A 21,123-nucleotide genomic window follows, 5' to 3' on the forward strand; every position below is an offset into this window, starting at 1 on the left:
TCTCTCTGTCTTTCAAATAAATAAATAAAATCTATTTAAAACAACAACAACAACAACAGGATGGGAGGTCAAACTAGACACTGATGCTGGCATATAAATTTAGTCCTCAGGGGCGAGGTAGGGGTGATATTTAAAGTGATGGGGTCTGCTGGGATCTGTAATCAAGAAAAGGGGAGCAGAGGATTAAGGACTGGAGAAGAGGCTCTTAACTGTGCAGTAGAGTCACCTGAAGAAGCTTTAAACATCCCAGTGCCTGGACTGTACCCCAGGCCAGTTAGATCAGAACTTCTGCAAGTGGCACACAGGTAATCAACAGGGTTTTGTTTTTGTTTTTGTTTTTTTTAAAGATTTTATTTATTTATTTGACAGACAGAGATCACAAGTAGGCAGAGAGGCAGGCAGAGAGGAGGAAGCAGGCTCCCGGCTGAGCAGAGAGCCCGATGCAGGACACTGGGATCATGACCTGAGCCGAAGGCAGAGGCTTTAACCCACTGAGCCACCCAGGTGCCCCTAATCAACAGGTTTTAAAGCTCCCCAGGTGACTCCCACTTGCAGCCAGGGTTGAGAATCTGAGCTAGAGCCTTTGAGATGTATTTACCTTTAGGTGAGGTTGAAGGAATCCACAGTGGAAACAGAAACATGTCAGTCATAAGGGTGGGAAGAAAACCAGGGTCCTGACCAGTTCTTCTCAGACCCAGATGTGCATAAGAACCACCTGGAAATCCTGAGGACAGGCAGATTCTGACTCAGATGGCAGGGATGGGGCTGAGCTGCCACGGCTCTCACGAGCCTCCCAGTAATGCCAAGTCTTTGTCCGTGGGCTCCACGGGGAGTAGCAGGTGTCAGAAGTAGTGCTTCTCAAACTTCAGTGTGTGTAAGAGTCACCTGGGATATCACTGAAACAGCTGTGTGGGCCGCACCTCCCCACCAAGTCCTGATTCTGGGTGTCAGAGGTGGTACCTGAGAACTGGCATTTTTAACAAGTGCCCAGGTGAGGTTCAGTGCTGCTGCTCCCAGGAACACACAGGAGTTCAGACACTCTGGGGTAGAGGGTTCCCAAGACCAAAGTAAGAAAGAAGAGGCACTCAGTGCTGCCTACTAAATGAATAAGAGGTGCTGCAGGGACACCAGGGAGAATAAAAAGATAGCAAATGTCAATGTATTTTACAAGATGAAGGTCATAAGAGAGGCAAAACCATAAAATGATTTCTGCTTTCCTTAGTTCTCTGTTTCCAAGCAATTATGCTTTTGTCTTGGCTTCTAAATTTTATCTTGGGAACAGTTACCTTAGCAAAGTGCTGTAGCTATTTTTGAAAGAGAAAGGAAGCAAATCAATTATTTGCTCTCTTTTTTTTTCAAGGCATATGCTAACAGAGGCCTTAGGAGGTCTTCTCTGTGATGTGCCTAAACCATCTAGATGCTATATTTATTTAAAACCCTTAGGGAATATTTCCACTTCTTCCAACACTAAAATATAGTTGTGGTATTGCCACCTCTTACTGACTTACTTACTGATGCTCTAATGTATCCCATTAGATTGCAGTAGCATTCCCCACCCCAAGTGTGAAAACCCAAATTTGTCTCCAGGCATTGTCAAATGTCCCCTGGGGGGTGGGGGGGGCAGTGAATCAACCCAGTTGAGAACCATTGCTTTATTTTTTTTTTATTTTTATTTTTTTTAAACATTTTATTTATTTATTTGAGAGAGAGAGACAGTGAGAGAGAGCACGAGCGAGGAGAAGGTCAGAGAGCGAAGCAGACTCCCCATGGAGCTGGGAGCCTGATGCGGGACTCGATCCCGGGACTCCAGGATCACGCCCTGAGCCGAAGGCAGTCGTCCAAAGAACCATTGCTTTAAAAGCAATGCTTGAGGGGTGCCTGGGTGGCTCAGTGGGTTGAGCTCAGGTCATGATCTCAGGGTCCTGGGATCGAGTCCCGCATCGGGCTCTCTGCTCAGCAGGGAGCCTGCTTCCCTTCCTCTCTCTCTGCCTGCCTCTCTGCTTACTTGTGATCCCTCTCTGTCAAATAAATAAATAAAATCTTTAAAAAAAAAAAAAAAAAAAGCAATGCTTGAAAACCTAGTTGCCCTTCCAAGAAATGTGCCGTGCAGTTTGGGTGTGTTGATGCCTGTGGTGATGAGATAGGCTACTTCCAGAAACTAGTACTAGAGCCATCCTTTGGATTTTGGGGACAAGAGAAGTGACTGGTTTGATTTTCAGTAGTGGGGAATTTTTATTTATCTGAGTGAGACATACCAAGAACCTAACCGATAGTACAGTACCTCAAGCTTGTCTCAGAGGTGATTGGTACAAAAGCTGTAAGAAACCCCTTTTCAAGTACAGCGTTAAACAGTCAACCCTCACTCTCTGCCCAGTGTCAAACCAAATGCCATAACCACCACCACATATGAGAGAGCACACACATCAGCTTGCTACTGCAGCTACCCTTTGTTCCAGGAGGTTCTTTTCTGTCTTAAGTACTTAGCATCTGGCAACTTAAACCAGGTGCACCAAAGGGACCAGGATTTTACTAGACATCTCAGTGCTTGTTTTTCTTCCTCATTAGTAAGTCATCCGACAAACAGCCAGAGTGCCAGAGACTACCCATAAACCAGTGTTTTTCACACTTTAGCCTGCATCTAAACTAGCTGTTAAGCTTCTTAAAATCACAGATCACTGGACACAACCCCTGAGATTCTGATTTACTAGGGGTGGGGTGGGCCTTGAGAATTAGCATTTCTAACTAAGTTCTCTAGTGCTGCTGATGCTGCTGGTCCAGGGAGCACACTTTGAGAACCATGACTATAAACCAAGTAGTAGTTCTCAGCCTAGGCTGAGTATTAGCATCCCCTGGGGTATGCTCTAAACCACTGAGGCCATGGCCCCACCCCAAATGGTTGACATCAGGATCTCTGGGTGTAGGATCCAGTCTTTATTTTTTTTTTAAGATTTTATTTATTTATTTGATAGAGATCACAAGTAGTCAGAGAGGCAGGCAGAGAGAGAGGAGGAAGCAGGCTCCCCGCCAAGCAGAGAGCCCAATGCAGGGCTCGATCCCAGGACCCTGAGACCATGACCCGAGCGGAAGGCAGAGGCTTTAACCCACTGAGCCACCCAGGCGCACTGGGATACAGTCTTTAGAACATCAAAGCTTCTCAGATGATCCTACCTTACCTCCAGTGTTGTCAACCATTGAACTAGTGAAATGCATTCCAAGGGATTGGCCTTGGAGGGTCTTATGTTTAATGGAGGGCTATAATATGACTTAATCCCAGATAGGTGTGACTGACCCCATTGAGGACTGAGTTCCAATAAAAACCATCCTAATGCTGTGGTCCAAGCAGGACTCTGGCCATAGGAATGTCTTCTCTACTTTGTGTCTCAGTAGGGTGTGGACAGCATTAAAGTTAGAGACTAAATCAGAGGCTGAGAGAAATTAGTCCAGGCTGGAGGGAAGCAAACCAAGGCTTAAGGAGCTCACAGCTGCTAGATGCCAGGAAAGGCATATTGGCAAATCAAACCATCAGGATAGAGTTGGGGCTTCTGCTGAGACTGGACACCAGGCACATGGCAGGGATTCAAGCCAGTGTCTATAGGAGTGTCTATAGTTACCAGTTCAAAAGTAGAACACCAGTAAACCGAGAATAAAATATACTCTTTACAACAGAGACAAATGTAACCTTAACTTTTAGAAAGTACATTGCCGTAAAATCCCCTGTGTCTGGATCGTTCAGCTCAGCTCCCAAATTTCCCATCTGTTGGTGTTCAGTGCCACAGTAGTGTGGTCCAGGGACATAGTACCTCATAAAGCAGTAGCGTTCACAAGTTTTCTATGTAAAACATTACCTCTTGCTTCATTATGTCTTAAAGAGATCTTCGTTCTTAGATTCTTTCATCCCAGCTGTGACAAACCCTCATCCCTGCTTGCCTTCTCCACCACAGAAATTGACAAGATGGTGCCCTCTCCCCTGTTCCTATTCTCCTGATGGCCTCGCCTCTGTCTGCTTTGGTCTCTGCCACATCCTAGAGCACAAAATGACAAGTGCTCTAAACTAGCATTTGATCGGCATCACCACCTGTGTCCAAACTGGTGTTGCTCTTCTATTTCAACCTATTGTCTTTTTATGAAACCAGTCCTATTTTTACTCACCCACTGACTTCCTGTTCATTCAAGCACCGGTTCTTTTTTTTTTTTCCCAAATTGGCTTTAATAACAACTTTATTGAGATAAAATTCAAATACCATAAAATTCACCCTTTTAAGGTATACAATTCAGTGGGCCATCAATGGTGCAACCATCATTATCCAATTCTAGAACATTTCATCACTCCAAAAGAATCCCCACAGTTTTCCCCCATCCCCTTCTTTCCCTAGCTCCTGGCAATCACCAATCTACTTTCTTTCTGTATAGATGAGCCTATTCTGGACATTTCATGTAAATGGAATCATACAAGGTGTGTCTTCTTGGGTCTAGCTTCTTTCATTCAGTATAATGTTTTCAAAGTTTGCCTATGTTGTAGCACGTACCCCTACTTCATTCCCTTTTTATGGGCAGATAATATTGCATTGTCTATCCAGATATGACAGATAATATGGATAGATATCCATATTATCTATCCAGATAATATGCCACATATTATTCATCCTTTCATCAGTTGATGCCCTTTTGGATTGTTTTGACGGTTTAGCTATTAAGAATAATATGAACCTAAAAAAAAAAAAGTAATACGAACCTTTCTGTACACATTTTGGGGAGGACATATGCTTTCAGTTTGCATGGGTGTCTACCGAAGTATGGGTATACACCCATATATTGATTCGGTAGAATTGCTGAATCATATGATAAATTACGTTTAATATTTTGAGAAACCACCAAACTTTCCCAAAGCAGGTAACTCATTTTATAATCCCACCAACAATGTCTAAGGGTTCCAGTTTATCTACATCCATATCAATGTTTGTTACTAACTTTTTTATTATTGCTATTCTGGTGGGTGTGACGTGGTATCTCCATAGAGTTCTGATTTGCATTTCCCTAATGATGAAGATGCTAAGCATCTCTTTGTGTGCTTATTGGCCACTTGTATATCTTCCTCAATAACAGTCTAGTTCCATTTTTTGCCCACTTTTTAATTTAGTTGTGTTTTTATGAGTTGTAAATTTTCTTTTATTCTTGATACAAGCTCCCTATCAGATATAGGATTTGCTGGTAGTCCATCAAATACGTTCATTCTTTTTTTTTTTAAAGATTTTATTTATTTATTTGACAGAGAGAGATCACAGGTAGGCAGAGAGGCATGCAGAGAGAGAAGGAAGCAGGCTCCCTGCTGAGCAGAGAGCCCGATGTGGGACTCGATCCCAGGACCCTGAGATCACGACCTGAGCCGAAGGCAGCGGCTTAACCCACTGAGCCACCCAGGCGCCCAAATACGTTCATTCTAAAGTCCAGTTGATCTATTTTTTTCTTGGTTGCTTGTGCTTGTGGTGTCTTATAAATATAATATATAAAATATAAAAAATATAAATATAGAAAATATAAAAAAAAATCTTCTACTCCAAGGTCACAAAGATTTACTCCTATATTTTCTTCTAAGAGGTTTATAGTTTTCACTCATATATTTAGGCATTTGATCCATTTTGAGTTAACTTTTGTGTACAGTGCAAGGTAGGCATCCAGCTTCATTCCTTTGCATATGGATATCCATTTGTCACCCACTAGATGTGGAGCTCTTACTCTGGGCCATGTGCTATGCTTAGATTCTGGGGAAATGGAGGTTAAGTAGAACATAGCTATTGCCCCTCAGAGAGCTTGCCATTACAGAAGGGGAAATCACAATAGTGTGGTGAAATTATGTCTGGCTCCTGGAGAAGATATAGCAAATTGTAGCTGTGATGCTGCTGCTGCTGATAATAATAATAATAATAATAATAATGGCTATTATTGTTGTTATAAATGCCAAAGAGAGATCTGTACAAAGTGTTGTGATGGGAAGGAGTGACTGTATTGTCCACGTCTCAAGATTGGCTTCACTGGGAGCCAACCCCAACCCTTCGGAGGTCTAGAGGGGTACAGGGAGATGGGTCTCTTAAAGGGCAACCTTTTTGAGAGAAGATGGACCTCAGGTCTGTGTGTCATGGGCACAGCTGGTTTCTGGTGTTATGTGATTTCCGATTCCTATTTCAGTCTGTACCCAAGAAAGAACAACTTCCTTCATTTGTCTGATAGATCTCTGTAGGCATTTGAGGAGATCAGAAAGGCTGATTGTGAATTATAAAATATTTCTAATAGATTATGTAAGTGTATTATCTTGAATATTATACAATTAGGACTTAACATCTCTATTCCCTTGTGCTCACAGAGTGGACATCCTCAAACTGACCTTATGAAGTGTAGACCAATGGTTGATTTTCACACAGAGGGTAATGGCCCTCTGTGAAGCATCATAAAAGGTTCATTTATTTAATCCCATTACATGAACTAATCTCTTAGTGGCAGAAATATGGCTCTATTATATATATTCCGAGCTCCACACTATAGAAATTATCCAATTACAGAAAATAATTTTAAGAAATCACTTTTCCAAGAGTTCTGCTAGTCTTTTGTCATCTGTTAGCACATGTTAGCAGGAAAGTGAGAACAGGTGCCATAAGTTTTAGAAACATGTGTTGAGGAAAAACCCTTTAAATTGAGCACATTCTAACAATTAACATAATCTAATTTAAGCTATAAAATACAGCTGCAGTTGTTCCAAAGAAGGATAATTTTAGAACCACTGATGTAGAGTTTAAATTCTAACTTAAATACACTGTATTTTATCAAAAAATAAAGGTTTTAATGTCTGGTTTTAATATCATCTATTGTATCAACTATGGATGTTTGTTCATTTTAGTTCAGTTCATCAGGCACGTATTTGGCCCCCTGTTATATGGAGGGTACCCTATCTTAGTGTATATCCTGAAGGAGCTTATGGCCTAAGGAAGAAACATTGTCCAGTAGATGACACACACACTGCTAGTTAGAGAAGCATCAGATTGGGACAAATGCTCTAATGGAGTTATCACGGGTTTTGAAACACAGGCAAGGAGAAATTGGTTCAGATTCAGAATGAGGCAAATCTGGTAGGACTTTCTTTTTTTTTTTTTTTAAAGATTTTTCTATTTATTTATTTGACAGAGAGAGATCACAAATAGGCAGAGAGGCAGGCAGAGAGAGAGAGGAGGAAGCAGGCTCCCCGCTGAGCAGAGAGCCCGATGCGGGACTCGATCCCAAAACCCTGAGATCATGACCTGAGCCGAAGGCAGCGGCCTAACCCACTGAGCCACCCAGGCGCCCATCTGGTAGGACTTTCTTAAGGATCTGGCCCCTGAGCTGGAACTTGGAGAGTGGAGATGGAGTGGGAGGGGCTGGAGGGCACAAAACCTTAGAAAGTACACACGGACAAGGTCGAGGAGGTGAAGGTAACATGGCGCACCTGGCGTATTGAATGAGTAGGGAGGGGATGGAGCAGGGCATTTTGCTGTCTTGATAATACCAAACCCACGAGTCTCGATTTGATTCAATGCATACTATGGACACTTTGAGAGTTTTTGAGCAGACCAGTGGAATGATCAGACCAGTCAGGAGATAGTCAAAGGACAGAACGAAGGTGGAAAAGAAATGAGAGACCATTCTTGAGGGAGACAAATCCCATCTTTCCAATTAAAATTCCCGATAGGTACCTATCCTATGATTTGAAGTATCTGATACAGAGGTTCACGTGTATAATTTTAATGGTTAATTATACCTCTAGCAAGCTGACTACTCCTTTTTTTACTCTGATATTTTTAGCAATGGCCAAGCTTATATTGGATAACACTGATAAAGCATGAACTTCCTTCCCCCCCCCTTTTTTTTTCAGGCAAGAATAACTTCTAAGTCAGTACCCTAGATTTTTCCCCTTTAATGTCTCTCACCCAAGGAAAAGAACAACCCATATTTGCATTTTAGAAATAGGAACAGGAAATGTGTTCATCAGCAGATAGAAACAAATGAAGGTGAAGCAGGAATGCAGGACTGTTCATTAAGACTCAGTCCCCACTTTAGGACGGAGTCCAGTAATCTGGGTTTGCAGTCCAACTGTGCCACTTCCAGCCTATGTAACTTTAGGCATGTTACCTAACTCATTTGTGCCTCAGACCTTTCATCTATAAAATGGGGATAATAATAGTACTTGTCTCAGGTTGTTAGAAGGATTAGATGAGTTGGTACACACAAAGTCCTCCAAATAGTGCCTGACTCACAATGAGAGTTCAGTACACATTAACTATTATTATTCAGTTGTTGAACAATAAAGATTCCTGCCTGCCTGTGACCACTGTAGTTTACAAAGCACATTCACGCACTCTCTAGGTCATCTGAGCCCCACAGTGACTATGGCTATTGGTTATCCTAGTTGCCATTACCGCTCACAAGCCACCCCAAAACTTACAAGCATAAAGCGACAACCATTCTATGATGCTCACGGATTCTTTGAGTCAGGAATTTGGATGAGGTCCAGCAGGACTTGCGTATCTCTGCTTGGCAGCATCTGTGCCTGCAGCCGGAGAAGGCTGAAGCAGCTGGGGAGGCCTCCAGTGGGTGGGGCTGGATCAGCTGAGGTTGCAGATCTGCTGCCAACACAGCTTCTCCCACTCACCTGTCTGGTAGTGTGGTGGGATGACTGGAAGGCCAGGCTTGGCTGGAACTGTCACCTAAGCACTTAGACTTGCATGTGCCTCTCCATCACGGTGGCCTCAGACTTCTTGGAGCATTTCTCTAGCAGAAGCCACATGCCTTTTGTGACCTAGCCTCAGAAGCATCCATGCAGATGCATCCCTGGCCTCCGTTGGTTAAAGCAGTCACAGGTCCGCCCAGACTCAAGGGAAGGAGATATAAACCACACCTTTCGGTAGGAGGTGTATCAAAGAACTGGGGGCCAAGTTATAAAATCACCATACTGGTATTATTCCCTAATTCTAGATGAGAAAACAGAGACTCAGTAGAGGTTAAATGATTTGCCTAGGGTCATTTGCACAGAGAGTAACTGGGATAGTTATGGGGGAAATTTGGAGGAGGAAAAAAGACTGCTAACCTACTTCTTTTGATTCCAAATGCTCATTCTTTCAATTAAATTATTCATCCTTGGGGCACTTGGGTGGCTCAGTGGGTTAAGCCGCTGCCTTCGGTTCAGGTCACGATCTCAGGGTCCTGGGATTGAGCCCCACATTGGGCTCTCTGCTCAGCAGGGAGCCTGCTTCCCCCTTCGCCTCTGCCTGCCTCTCTGCCTACTTGTGACCTCTCTGTCAAATTAAACAAAAAAATTATTCATCCTCCTTCAGCTTAGATGTACTTGTTAATATGTGAAAGCTAAAAGAAAAAAGTTAACTGGCTTTGTGTTTATTAGGTAATTAATCTCTCTAGAAAAGAAAGAGATGTAAAAGTGTAAGGTTTGGATGTGCCTGGGTAGCTCAGTTGGTTAAGTCTCTGCCTTTGGCTCAAGTCAAGATCCCAGGGTCCTGGGATAGAGCCCCATGCCCAGCTCCCTGCTCAGCAGGGAGTCTGCTTCTCCTTCTCCCTCTGCCCCTCCTTCTGATTGCTCGTGTTCTCTCTTGCTCTCAAATAAGTAAATAAAATCTTTTTTTAAAAAAGCATAGGATTTGCATTTGTAGGAGCTTATACACAAACTTCATATATTAAGTAGGTCTTCAGATGAGTTCAGTCCCAAGATTAGCCACAGAGCAACTTTGTATAATTTTCTCATAAGGAAAGATTTCTAAAAATATTCCAGATCCTTAACTGGAACTTGGTTTGTTCTCTAGGAAAATCTCACCTGGCCATTGTCCAGCGGGTGAACAATGAGGGAGAAGGAGACCCCTTCTATGAGGTGATGGGAATTGTCACCCTGGAGGACATCATAGAGGAGATCATTAAGTCGGAGATCCTGGATGAAACTGACCTCTACAGTAAGTACATGGCCTTGGCTCGTGTCCAAGGTCATCCCATTTCTTCTGAGATTCTCAGAGCTGGCTTAGTTTGACATACTGTGTGAAAGGATGTTGGGACAAGCCGATTCATTACTCAGTCAGCCCCCAAATGTTAGGTGCTGGCATGGCAAATACCCTGGCTTGAGTCACTCTGAGTCACTGAGAACATGCTAGCTAAATGTTTGTCAGGAGGGAACCTGTGGGAACCAAGCCAAAGAGTGAAAAGGAGACCTCCTGGCCTTAGGATGGAAAAGGAAGTAAAAGAGAGTAAATGTGCCTTGGGTGGCCACTCTGCCCTTGTTTCCCTCCCTCCCCCCAACCCGTGCTGGTTTGTTTTGGTTTTGTCTCTTCATCCATCTAAACGCAGACCCCAGCTGTCCCTGGGGTTGCCCTCACAGTCGGCCCACACCACAGCACCAGCGCGGCAGGGACCGACGTGAGACTGCCCACGCACAACCTAAGCCAAAGCCTTAAATACCTCCTTCTTTGACACTACACTTCTCCCTCACACTTTTCCAGCCCTATAGCTGGGTTTCTCATTCTCCCTTCCCACCCTCGCCCTCCCACCACACCCCCTCTCAAGAACAATATGGACTCTTTGCAGACAGGGACTGCTTTCAGTTACTGAGCCTTATCAAAGCTTTGCTTGCAAACATGACAAAGGCTTGCTTTGTCTGTGGGATGAGAGTGTTATCTAAATCTATGGGAGTCCCTAGGCCAGGAAGTGTTTCCTCCTCTGAATTTCACTTCTTGAGACAGCAGTCCCTTTTCCCTACCTCAGATAACTCATTCCATCAAGACCCCTGTCCTTAGTTTGCTAGAAGCAGCCATTCAGAAGCCAGTTCCCAGTACAAAGAACTTTAATGCTGGAAGGCAGTGAGTGATGCCGAAAGACTGCCATCCCTTTAGAAGAGATCAAACCCCAAAGATGGATCAGGCCCTGACAAAATACAGTAAGAGTGTCACAGTATCTGGTATTGCTCTGATATCCTGGCCAGGCCCAATTTCTTCAAACAGGGGTTAACCTCTACACCCCACCCCCATTTCCTTCTTCCCCCACCTCTGCCCGCGCTCTGATTTAGAATTCCCATCTATCTCAGTAGATCTGTTGGGGAAGGCAGTCACACTACACTGTTCATGGTTGATAGTAGTGATTAGTCTAAATGAGCATTCTCTCAATGAATCTTGGAACACTGAAAAAAAAAAAAATTAAAATAAATAAATAAATACATGTGCTCCCCCTCCAGCATTTCACCACCTTAATTCCTATTAAAATAATAGGAATGAAGAGGGAAATGAGGAATGGTTCTTCCAATGATGAAATGTTAAGTGGCATTCTGGTAGAGGAGGGAGAGGGGATATTTAGGCAAACATGTCCTATAAAGCAGAGGGCTGCTCACCAGTGAGAGCAAAAGAATTGATCCCACACAAATATCTGCTGCTCTCTTGCTGAGCAATCCTCTTTCTGAAGGAGAGGATTAGGGCTTTCTTGACCTTATAAATAAGCTGCTGGTATGATTCTGTAAGAGCTGTGAGAAGGCCAAGGAGCCAGGAATACAGTGTTTCTTCTCACTTGACCCTGACCCACAGGACAGCTGGGTCTGCCTCTTGCCACTGTTGCTACCTGAGCAAAAGGGGTGTTAAAGCAGCAGCTCAGAGTCCAAGACAGACTCACAAGACCTCAGTACCACAGAAGGGCACCTTCTGTCTTCTAGAAGGAAACCCAAACAGTGGGGCTGAAGTCAGCTCCAAAACAAGAAGGAGACTACCAGGGAGCCAGATTCTAGGGGCCTTGTTCCTTGTTCCTAGAATTCATTCCCCTCGGTGTCCACTGTGTCCACTCAGTCTGCACTGAAATTCCCCCCAGCCCTGTTTGTCTCCAGGCCAAGTCTGGAGAAAACCCAAATCCTTTCTCTGCTCCCCTTAGCACTGTGAAGTAGGCAAGATGTTTCAAAATCTTATTCAAAACTAAGGGAAAGCAAAAGACACCCGACCAAAGAAAACATTCCCTCTACCCGTAAGGAAGTATTTTTTTAGAACAAGCTTTAAAAAAAGAAGGGAGAAAAAGTTAAATTGGAAAGGGCAGATTTTCTTCATCAGTATCTCAGGCCATCTAAAGTTCCCCTAGGTTCTGTCTGAGGGCCCCCGCCTAGAGAACCCGACTTTGTAAGTTACAGGGCTGTGCCCATTCCTTCTCCTTTCTTCTTCACTAGATTTTTTCCCCAATCCTCTGCCTGGGGCAAGGCTAGGGTTGAAACAGGAGAATTGTGAGTGGAAGAGGAGGTGACCACCCAGGTTCCTTGGGTGACATGCCTCAGATACTGCCCAGGGCGTGGTTTAAATCAGCACAGGAAGAGACCTGGTGAACCCAGCTCTGGGGACAGGAGAAGGGCAAGAGGCGGAAACCTCCTGGGCTCCGCCAGCTCCCCTGATGCTGAGAAAGCTAGTCCCTCATGCACGAATGCCATTTTGTAGTCCCTTCACAGGTGGTTCTGCTCAGAGTCTCAGAATAACCACAGGGGATGAGCATTTATCGCTACTTATGAACCTCATTGTGTAGATGAAAATGAGCACACACTCTGATGCCCAGAGAGGTTTCACAGCTGGTAAGGAGGGGAGCCACCACCAGAAACCTGCCCTCGGGGCACCAGGCCAGCCTTTCCCCTCTTCCACTCCACACCACCTCAGTGTAAATAGCCCTGAGACCTGGCAGCATCTCCCACCTTCTACCCCTTAGCAACATCCTTCTCCTCCCCGGGAAAGAGAAGTCGTGAGGTCACCTACAGTTGACATGTCGCAGAAATTCATGGGATCCCAAAGGATCTATCTCCCATATGACCGTGGGAAGACTGATTCTGGTATCTCCACTTTGTGACCGTGCAGCTGACAACCGGAAAAAGCAGAGGGTTCCACACAGGGAGAGGAAGCGGCACGACTTCTCCCTGTTCAAGCTTTCTGACTCGGAGATGAGGGTGAAGATCTCTCCCCAGCTTCTGCTGGCCACACACCGCTTCATGGCCACAGGTATGACTCTGCCCCCCATCCCCTGTCTGCGTCTCCTCCCCAGACAAGGAAAGCAGAATCTGGAAGGTGAAACCCACACACCAATCACATTAGTACCTCGCAACCTAATTCCAGTGCACAGCAGAGATGGAGAACCACTGCTCCAGGGAGAGGGGATGCTGTAGGTTGGGCCCTAGGAGGCCACATACTGTCCTATTCAGCCCCAGGCCTGATCTTCTAGGACTGAAGTGAGTACAACTCAGCTCTGCTTTCCTCTCTTCTATTCAAGGAAAGAGCTAAAGAATCCACTGCTGCTCTCTTCCCTTCCTCCCCTTGCTTTCTGGCAGGAGCCTGAGGCCGAGCACCATCTTGTTAGAGCTGGGGTGCCCCCCCGAGGATTTACTGAGGAAGGAAAGGCCTTGTCCTACCCAGCAAGGAGGCCGGGGGTTGGTACCCTCCCTGGACCAGATAGGCTTGTGAGCTATACAAGTTGTTTTTTTTTTTAAGATTTTATTTATTTACTTGACAGAGAGAGAGAGATCATAAGTAGGCAGAAAGGCAGGCAGAGAGAGGGGGAAACAGGCTCCCCAATGAGCAAAGGCCAATGTGGGGCTCGATCCCAGAACCCTGGGATCATGACCTGAGCCAAAGGCAGAGGCTTTTACCCACTGAGCCACCCAGGTGCCCCAAAAAGTGACTTTTCTTTTCTTTTTTTTTTTTTTTTTGTTTTTTAAAGATTTTATTTATTTATTTGACAGAGAGAAATCACAAGTAGACTGAGAGGCAGGCAGAGAGAGAGAGAGGGAAGCAGGCTCCCTGCTGAGCAGAGAGCCCGATGCGGAACTCGATCCCAGGACCCTGAGATCATGACCTGAGCTGAAGGCAGCGGCTTAACCCACTGAGCCACCCAGGCGCCCCTTCCTTTCTTTTCTTATTTAAGATTTTTCAGTTACTTATTTGACAGAGAGAGAGAGAACAAGTAGGCAGAGAGGCAAGCAGAGAGAGAGGGGGAAGCAGGCTCCCTGCAGAGCAGAGAGCCTGATGTGGGGCTCAATGCCAGGACCCTGAGATCATGACCTGAGCCAAAGGCAGAGGCTTACCCACTGAGCCACCCAGGCACCCCAGCTATACAAGTTCTTAAAATACAGAAGTCAATTGTGAATCTTGGAATCTTTAGGGGGAAAAAAAAATGAAGATCCAAATACAAACTTCCCCTTCTTATAAAGAAGGTACTATTTGTCTTTGAGCTTTCTCGTCTTCTCACCCAGGCCCAATTAAGGTGCTGACTTGGAACAGTAACACCCATGACTAAGTTCAATTGTCAGTTAGTCCAACATCTATTTATTGAGTGTGTTAGGAGTGCTAGGACTGTTCAAGGTGCTAAGAAGTAGAAAATTTTAAATTGGAGTTTCTTTTTTTTCTCAGATTTTATTTATTTATTTGACAGACAGAGATCACAAGTAGGCAGAGAGGCAGGCAGAGAGAGGAGGAAGCAGGCTCCCCGCTGAGCAGAGAGCCCGATGCGGGACTCAATCCCAGGACCCTGAGATCATGACCTGAGCCAAAGGCAGAGGCTTAACCCACTGAGCCACCCAGGCGCCCCTAAAGTGGAGCTTCTTGAAAATAGTTTTCAACATGTTTTCTAGCCCTAATTACAGATTTAACTACTGGCAGCCTGTCACAGCAAAACAGCTGTGTCTGTTCATAACATGACATAACATAATAATGTAACATAATAATATCTGTTAATATGAAAATGTGATATCACAAGGCTTCACATTTTGGGGAACGTATCACTTAAGTAATTAACTCTGTATTAACTTGGAATTTAATTTTATTCAACAGATACATGTCATACCAATAAGATTAAATTCTCTGTGTTTCATTTGATGATAGCAATAAAGCCTTTGTTGTTCACATGCCTTGCTTATCCGTGCTCCTCTTACCATTGCTTTTTTTCTTCTTGAGCCATTTCATTGAGGTAAGATTGACATATGAAAAGCGGTATGTATTTATCATATATGACTTGAGGAGTTTGGAGCTAAGCTGCCATAAGCATATCCATCACCTCTAAGAGTTTCCTCCCACCCTCTTTCTTTATTACTGTTTTTCCTATGTTAACATAAGATCTACCATCTTAGCAAAATTTTGCATATACAGTACACTGTTGCTAATTACAGACACTAAGCTATGCAGGAGATCTCCAGGACTTACTCATCCTGTATAACTGAAACTTTGCCCCCTTTGACCAGTACCTCGCCCATGTCCCCCTCCCACTAGCCATGGCTAACTGGGGTGCTACTCTCTGCTTCTCTGAGTTTGACTGATTTGTTTCATTACTTTTAAAAAATTTTTTGAGAGAGGGACGCCTGGGTGGCTCAGTTCGTTGAACGTCTCAGGTCATGATCCCAGAGTCCTGGGATTGAGTCCCGCATTGGGCTCCCTGCTCAGCGGGGATCCTGCTTCTCCCTCATCCCTCTGCCTGGTGCTCCCCTGCTTGTGCTCTTTCTCTCTGTGTCAAATAAATAAATAAATAGATAAATCTTAAAAAAAATTTTTTTTTTGAGAGAGAGTGCGCATAAGGGCGGGGGAGGGGCAGAAGGAGAGGGAAAGAGAATCTTAAGGAGGCTCCAGGCCCATCGTAGAACCCAATGAGGAGTTCAGTCTCACAACCCTGAGATCATGACCTGAGCCAAAATCAAGAGTCGGATACCCACTGTCTGAGCCACTGAGGCACCCACAACCTGACTATTTTAGACTCATCATAGAGGTGGTATCATACGTATTTGTCCTTACATGTCTGGCTCACTTCATTTAGCATAATGTTCTCCAGGTTCATCCATGTTGTTGCACGTGGCAAAACTGCCTTCTTTTTAGGCCACACTCAACTTTAAATAACATCAAGAAGAAAATTAATAGCAAAAGTGACATTTCCAAAATGGTGACCTGTCTTCTCCAGGGTGCCAGCACAGGGACACATATCCCCAGAGGGCACGGGGAGAAGCTGAGGTGCACAACCCCTCACCCCCCCACTCCACCTGAGACTCACTAGAGCCCTTCTGGCTCGGTGCCCCAGAGCATAAATGGAGGTGGCTGTAGACACGTGCCTGGTTTGCCCATCCTGACTCCCCTGGCTGCTAATCCGTCCTGCCTCCCTATCTCCCCTAGAAGTGGAGCCCTTTAAATCTCTGTACCTTTCGGAGAAGATCCTGCTCCGGCTCCTCAAACACCCCAATGTGATCCAGGAGCTGAAGTTTGACGAGAAAAACAAGAAAGCCCCAGAACACTACCTCTACCAGCGCAACCGCCCCGTGGACTACTTTGTGCTGCTTCTGCAGGTGAGTGGGAGAGTTAGAGATCCTCCAAGGGAGGGACGAGGGCATCTCCAGGCTGGATAGAGAGGAAGGGCTGGGCCTCCTCAGCCAGGTTGGAAGCCTCAGTGTGCTACCTCAGGGCAGGGCCAGGTGGGGTGCGCATTTGTCCTTGACCCGCAGAAGGGCCAGGTGTGACTGGCCACTGTCCTGAGAGTGGTGGGATCTTGATGGTAGTTACTCTGACCGGTCAGCAGTGTTTATGGTGGGGGGGGGGGGCTTCTCCAACAGAGGGGTTCTGAGACTACACTTCCAAAACTGTCATCCTGCAGAATCCCGAAGCCCCCTTGTCTGCTCAGACTTGCCCAGGAATGCGACGGTCCATGCCTCCCAACCTGCAGGCCTGTCTCGTGTCTGTCATGCTGGCGTCTCACCATATCTGACTCCCACCTGCTCCTTGCTCTGGGGGTGTGTGAAACACATCCACTCTCACTGCCACAGTTCAGCCTTTGCAACCTCTTGAATCTTCTCCTCCTTAAGAGGACCAGGGAGGGAACAGATGACTGGATGAAAGAGGTGTAGCATCTTCCCAGTGCTCACATAAGTCCCAGCGCCTTCCACCCTGGGTGCCTGGATAGGACTGTCGTAAATACACGTGACATGTGGTTCTAGCTTATGATGCTGCTGGCTCCCTGGCCCGGCTCTACCATTAGCTCTGTCACTATTGCCCATCTCTTCTCACCAAAATCTTAACAAACCCTAAATACAGTGATTGCCTTAAAATCTTAATTAAGCTCAGTGACCTTAGAAGTGGCCCCTTTGTGCTTACTGTCCACCTACAGCCTGTCTGCTCTGACCCTGTAATGCCTCACACCCATCCTAACACAGAGCCTCCTTTCTCCTTTCTCGAAAATGGAGTCACAGTCTTCACTGCTGAAAATCAACAAGAGTCCTATTCCATTATTTATATAACGTCATGAACTCATATAACCTACTATCTTACGCTTCATGTAAACATAACCATTTTCAAATAAAAGTCGGAGGGACTGAAAGGTAGTGGCAAGAGTGTAGGTTCAGCAATGGGAAAGGTCTGGCTTTAAAATGCCAGTGTTGCCATGTTCTGACTAACCATTACCAAGGTATGTGACCCTCTGAGCCTCAAATTGATTCACCTGGAAGCTGGGGATAAAAGCAGTATGGGCCCCATAGGATGGTAGGACTGAGTGAGTGAGAATCTATGCAGTGCACAGAACACAGTACCAGGCCCGCAGATACACGCTACATGCTAGCCATTAGCAATCATTATTCCCGGCAATGAAATACACAAGCTCTGCACAGAATCAGATTTTCTCTCAACAGGTGGGGCAGTTTATGGGGTCAGGGGCTAGCTGGGGCCAGGACATTCATCATGGAAGGGCCATCAGAGCATGCAAAGAGAGTTGGTTAGCCAGGACGGGACACTCCTCTATGAACGAAGCAACTAACATACTGCTGAAGTCAAAGGTTCTATTTTTGAAATGGATCTAGACAGACTTCACATTTCCCTGTGGTAAGAACTTAAGTCCACCTGTTTGTTACCATACAAAAGTGCTTGGAGTTGTAGTCAATAAAGCACTGGAAGTGCTCACACACGCCCTTGCACACTTCCTTCTTTCCCCAGGGTAAAGTGGAAGTGGAGGTTGGCAAGGAAGGCCTTCGCTTCGAGAACGGAGCTTTCACCTACTATGGAGTCCCCGCCATCATGACCACTGCTTGCTCAGGTATTCCAGTCCCCAAGCCAGAGCTTCCTGGGGAAGCAGTGGGATATGGTGGAAGAGAACATCTGGGTTCAAGTCCTGACTCCTCTTAGGGACTCTCTATACAAGCCATTTAACTCCCTAGACTTTAGTTTCCTCCTCCGTAAAACGGGTGTGAGAGTCCTTTCTTAATCAGAGAGTCTCTTCATGGAAGTCCGTGGTAAACTGCAGTGTTATCAAGTGTCAGGAGTGGATAGTGGTATTTTCTGTATGAAAAGACAAGTTTATTTTGCTTTTTACACTTCCATTTGATTGCCTGGTTTTTGCAGAGTTCATTGGTGCTGCAGGTGTGGTGGAGGAAGGGGCATTCCCTTAAGGAAGTGTGTGTTCTCAACTGCATCCTTCTGTCCTTAGATAACGATGTGCGGAAGGTTGGAAGCCTGGCTGGATCCTCAGTCTTTCGTATGTATCTCTCAAACCTCTCTCCCACCTGTCCCCATTGTAGTCTTGTCTCAGCCCACTCTGGGGACCTGGACCGAGCACTTTGAGGCTGGGCTGGGGCTAACCCAAATGTTGGCAGCCTCTTTGTAATGTTCTGCCAGGAACACTGCCTCCTGCCAGGTACCTACGGACCACAGGTGCCTCGTTTCTGTGTTTGGAATGTTTCCTGCTGCTCCTCTGCTCGTGTGCAAGGGACGAATGGCAGGGAGGGAATTGGTGAGGGGAGGGGACCCCATTTATTGTCACCTGCTGGGGAATGCAGGCTGGTGATTGGGTGCTCTGATGCAGGTTCAGCCTTTCCTTCTCTGCTACGATATAATTCACCCACTGGCCTTTACTTTACCTGACATAGGTCTGTCATTACTGTATTACATTACCGTACCGTAGGAAATGCCCACAAGGTCTTAGGATGTGAGTCCCAGGCTGCCATGGTATGTTGCTTACCTGCTTCTCTTTCCTGGTTACACGTCTCAGCTGGTGGAGAGCTGGCTGCCAGTTGGCTATGCATGCTGGTGCTGGCGGCTGCCACAGGGCTCATGGCTGGTTTGTTCTGCCCCTTCTGTGCTCTGCCTTCTTGCTGTTTCCTGTGTGGGGATATTGTACTTGCGCTTAGAAGGGATGGTGTTTATTGGGATGTAAGCGTGATCCAGAACAAATTATTTCTCTAGATTTCTTTTTGATTCACGGGTCTGAATTTTGCGTTGCTTTGAGCTGTTCATGTTTACCGCGGTGGCCATTTTCATGCCAAATGGGGTGTTTTCTCTCATCATAAAAAATATTTTTACGGAGGGCTTTCTATTGGGATTTACCAGAGGATCCTAAAGTTTGATCTCACAATCCCTAGCACAGGAAAGGTAGATGCCATTTTAACACAGAGAAATTAAAGAATTGACTTGCTGCAAATTACCCAGCAAGTGGATGACTACCCAGATGCATTCCCATGTCCTGGCTAGTTCACACAGCACAAAGAAATTGATTTGAGACCCATCACGTTGAGAATGTAATTTCCATGTAGAAACAGTGGAATGGTTTACAGTGTAATTTATACCTTAGCCGAGTAGAAGGCTGAAATGAAGTTGAAATATCTGTCCATACCCAAGGCATGGCCCAACATGAACTGAAGATCGATAAAAGTAAAGCCCTGGTACATATGACACTTATATAAGCCAACAGATCTCAAGCAAGGTTGAGGAAGGAAGCATCATCATCTTAGAACAAGAACTCTGAATGGGAGAGGGGTGGGCTACAGGACCAGGGAAATCTTGGTTCTCTAAAGGAGATTTCCATCCATCACATTAGGGATTGCTTAGGGTAGGGTAATTCCTAGGATTCTAAATGTTACCCAGACATTTGGCCCTGTTCTGGCTCTTTCAGAAGACCAAAAGATATGGGGACAAAGAGCTACATGAGATTCCCCAGCCCACGTAATATGGATGATCTTTTTTCTTTGAAAAGAAAATTATTTTAAAAATCTTGGGAAGCTGTTACCTGGTTTCCTCCCTTCCTCCCTTCTTTCCTGTCTCTAGTTCTTTCTATCCATATCTCCTTCCATTTTATCAGTGAGACAGGCATAAACTTGTAACACTGATCTCTCCTTCAAAACTGGTTAACTAAAAAGGAGCATTAAACTTTTCCCTCCCCTCACTTCTGAGCATCTTTATAATCTTCAGAAGGAGAAAGAAATCGAATTAACCAGTAGGGGTGTGGAGACATTTTCCATCATCCCCCACAAGTGCTCCCCACTTAGCAAAGTACAGTGTGAAATATGGGCCAAGGCTGCCACACCCCACAGTTATGCCTGGGTGCACCCCCACCCCAGGGTCTAGCTGCCCAGCATCACTCAACAGCAGCGAACCTCAGCCTGCAGTCAAAGGAGAGCATAAGGGAGTGAATTCTTATAGGGTCTGGGTCTGGCCAACTACCCTTATCCTGGAAGCCAGCCTATAGCTTTATTAGCCTTTGAGAGAGATAAATGGGATGAGAGGTTCGTCAGAACACTGGCCCTGGGACCTAGCCTCAAAGTCGAATTTGAGATTATGAGTAAGTCACCTGGTTTTCCTATGCAGGGTAAAGGGAACACAGCCAGCCCTGTCTCCTCTCTCGGTTCTGATCTGATTGCCAGGGACTCTAGGAGGATCACAGTGAGCCTGGGAACTCTGAAGAAACCAGGCTTGAGTTTCTTCAAGCCCACGGGGCAATGCCAGCAGGGAGAGGCTGTCTCCTCCCTGTTTGGTGGGGTATACATTTCATTTGCACTCCAAGAAACTTTAGGATGCTTCTTGAGACTGTGGGGTTTCTTATCCTGGGACGTCTCACAGTAGGAGCCCATTCCAATATTCTTCGACATCTGGTGTCAGACCGAATGATTATCGGTCAGGTAGGTCTAAATCTCCCCCGCTACCCTGCGCGTGTAAACTCAGTACAATCACCTGGCACGGCAGGTAAGACCATAGAAGTTGCCGGTTTCGGTGCGCTGTCCTCTACAGACGGACTTCATTTAGTCCTCAGGGAAGGAACACTCTCAACAACTGGATAAGAGGGAGGAAGACAGATTTCCCAGACAGAAACACC

General features: G+C 45.5%; 1 protein-coding gene across 4 annotated transcripts in view; it reads left to right on the forward strand.

Moving 5' to 3' along the window:
* The window catches only part of CNNM1 (cyclin and CBS domain divalent metal cation transport mediator 1), a 60,644-nt gene that overhangs the window by 15,438 nt on the left and 24,083 nt on the right, over nucleotides 1-21,123 (forward strand). For all 4 annotated transcript variants that reach the window (XM_044240287.1, XM_044240288.1, XM_044240289.1 and 1 more), the window contains exons 2-6: nucleotides 9,837-9,980; nucleotides 12,885-13,025; nucleotides 16,173-16,342; nucleotides 17,976-18,075; nucleotides 18,466-18,513. In XM_044240287.1, coding sequence (XP_044096222.1) covers nucleotides 9,837-9,980; nucleotides 12,885-13,025; nucleotides 16,173-16,342; nucleotides 17,976-18,075; nucleotides 18,466-18,513 — 603 coding nt within the window. The remainder of the gene's footprint in view (nucleotides 1-9,836; nucleotides 9,981-12,884; nucleotides 13,026-16,172; nucleotides 16,343-17,975; nucleotides 18,076-18,465; nucleotides 18,514-21,123) is intronic.

This window comes from Neovison vison, chromosome 2 (genome assembly GCF_020171115.1).
Source record: "Neovison vison isolate M4711 chromosome 2, ASM_NN_V1, whole genome shotgun sequence".
NCBI lineage: Eukaryota > Metazoa > Chordata > Mammalia > Carnivora > Mustelidae > Neogale > Neogale vison.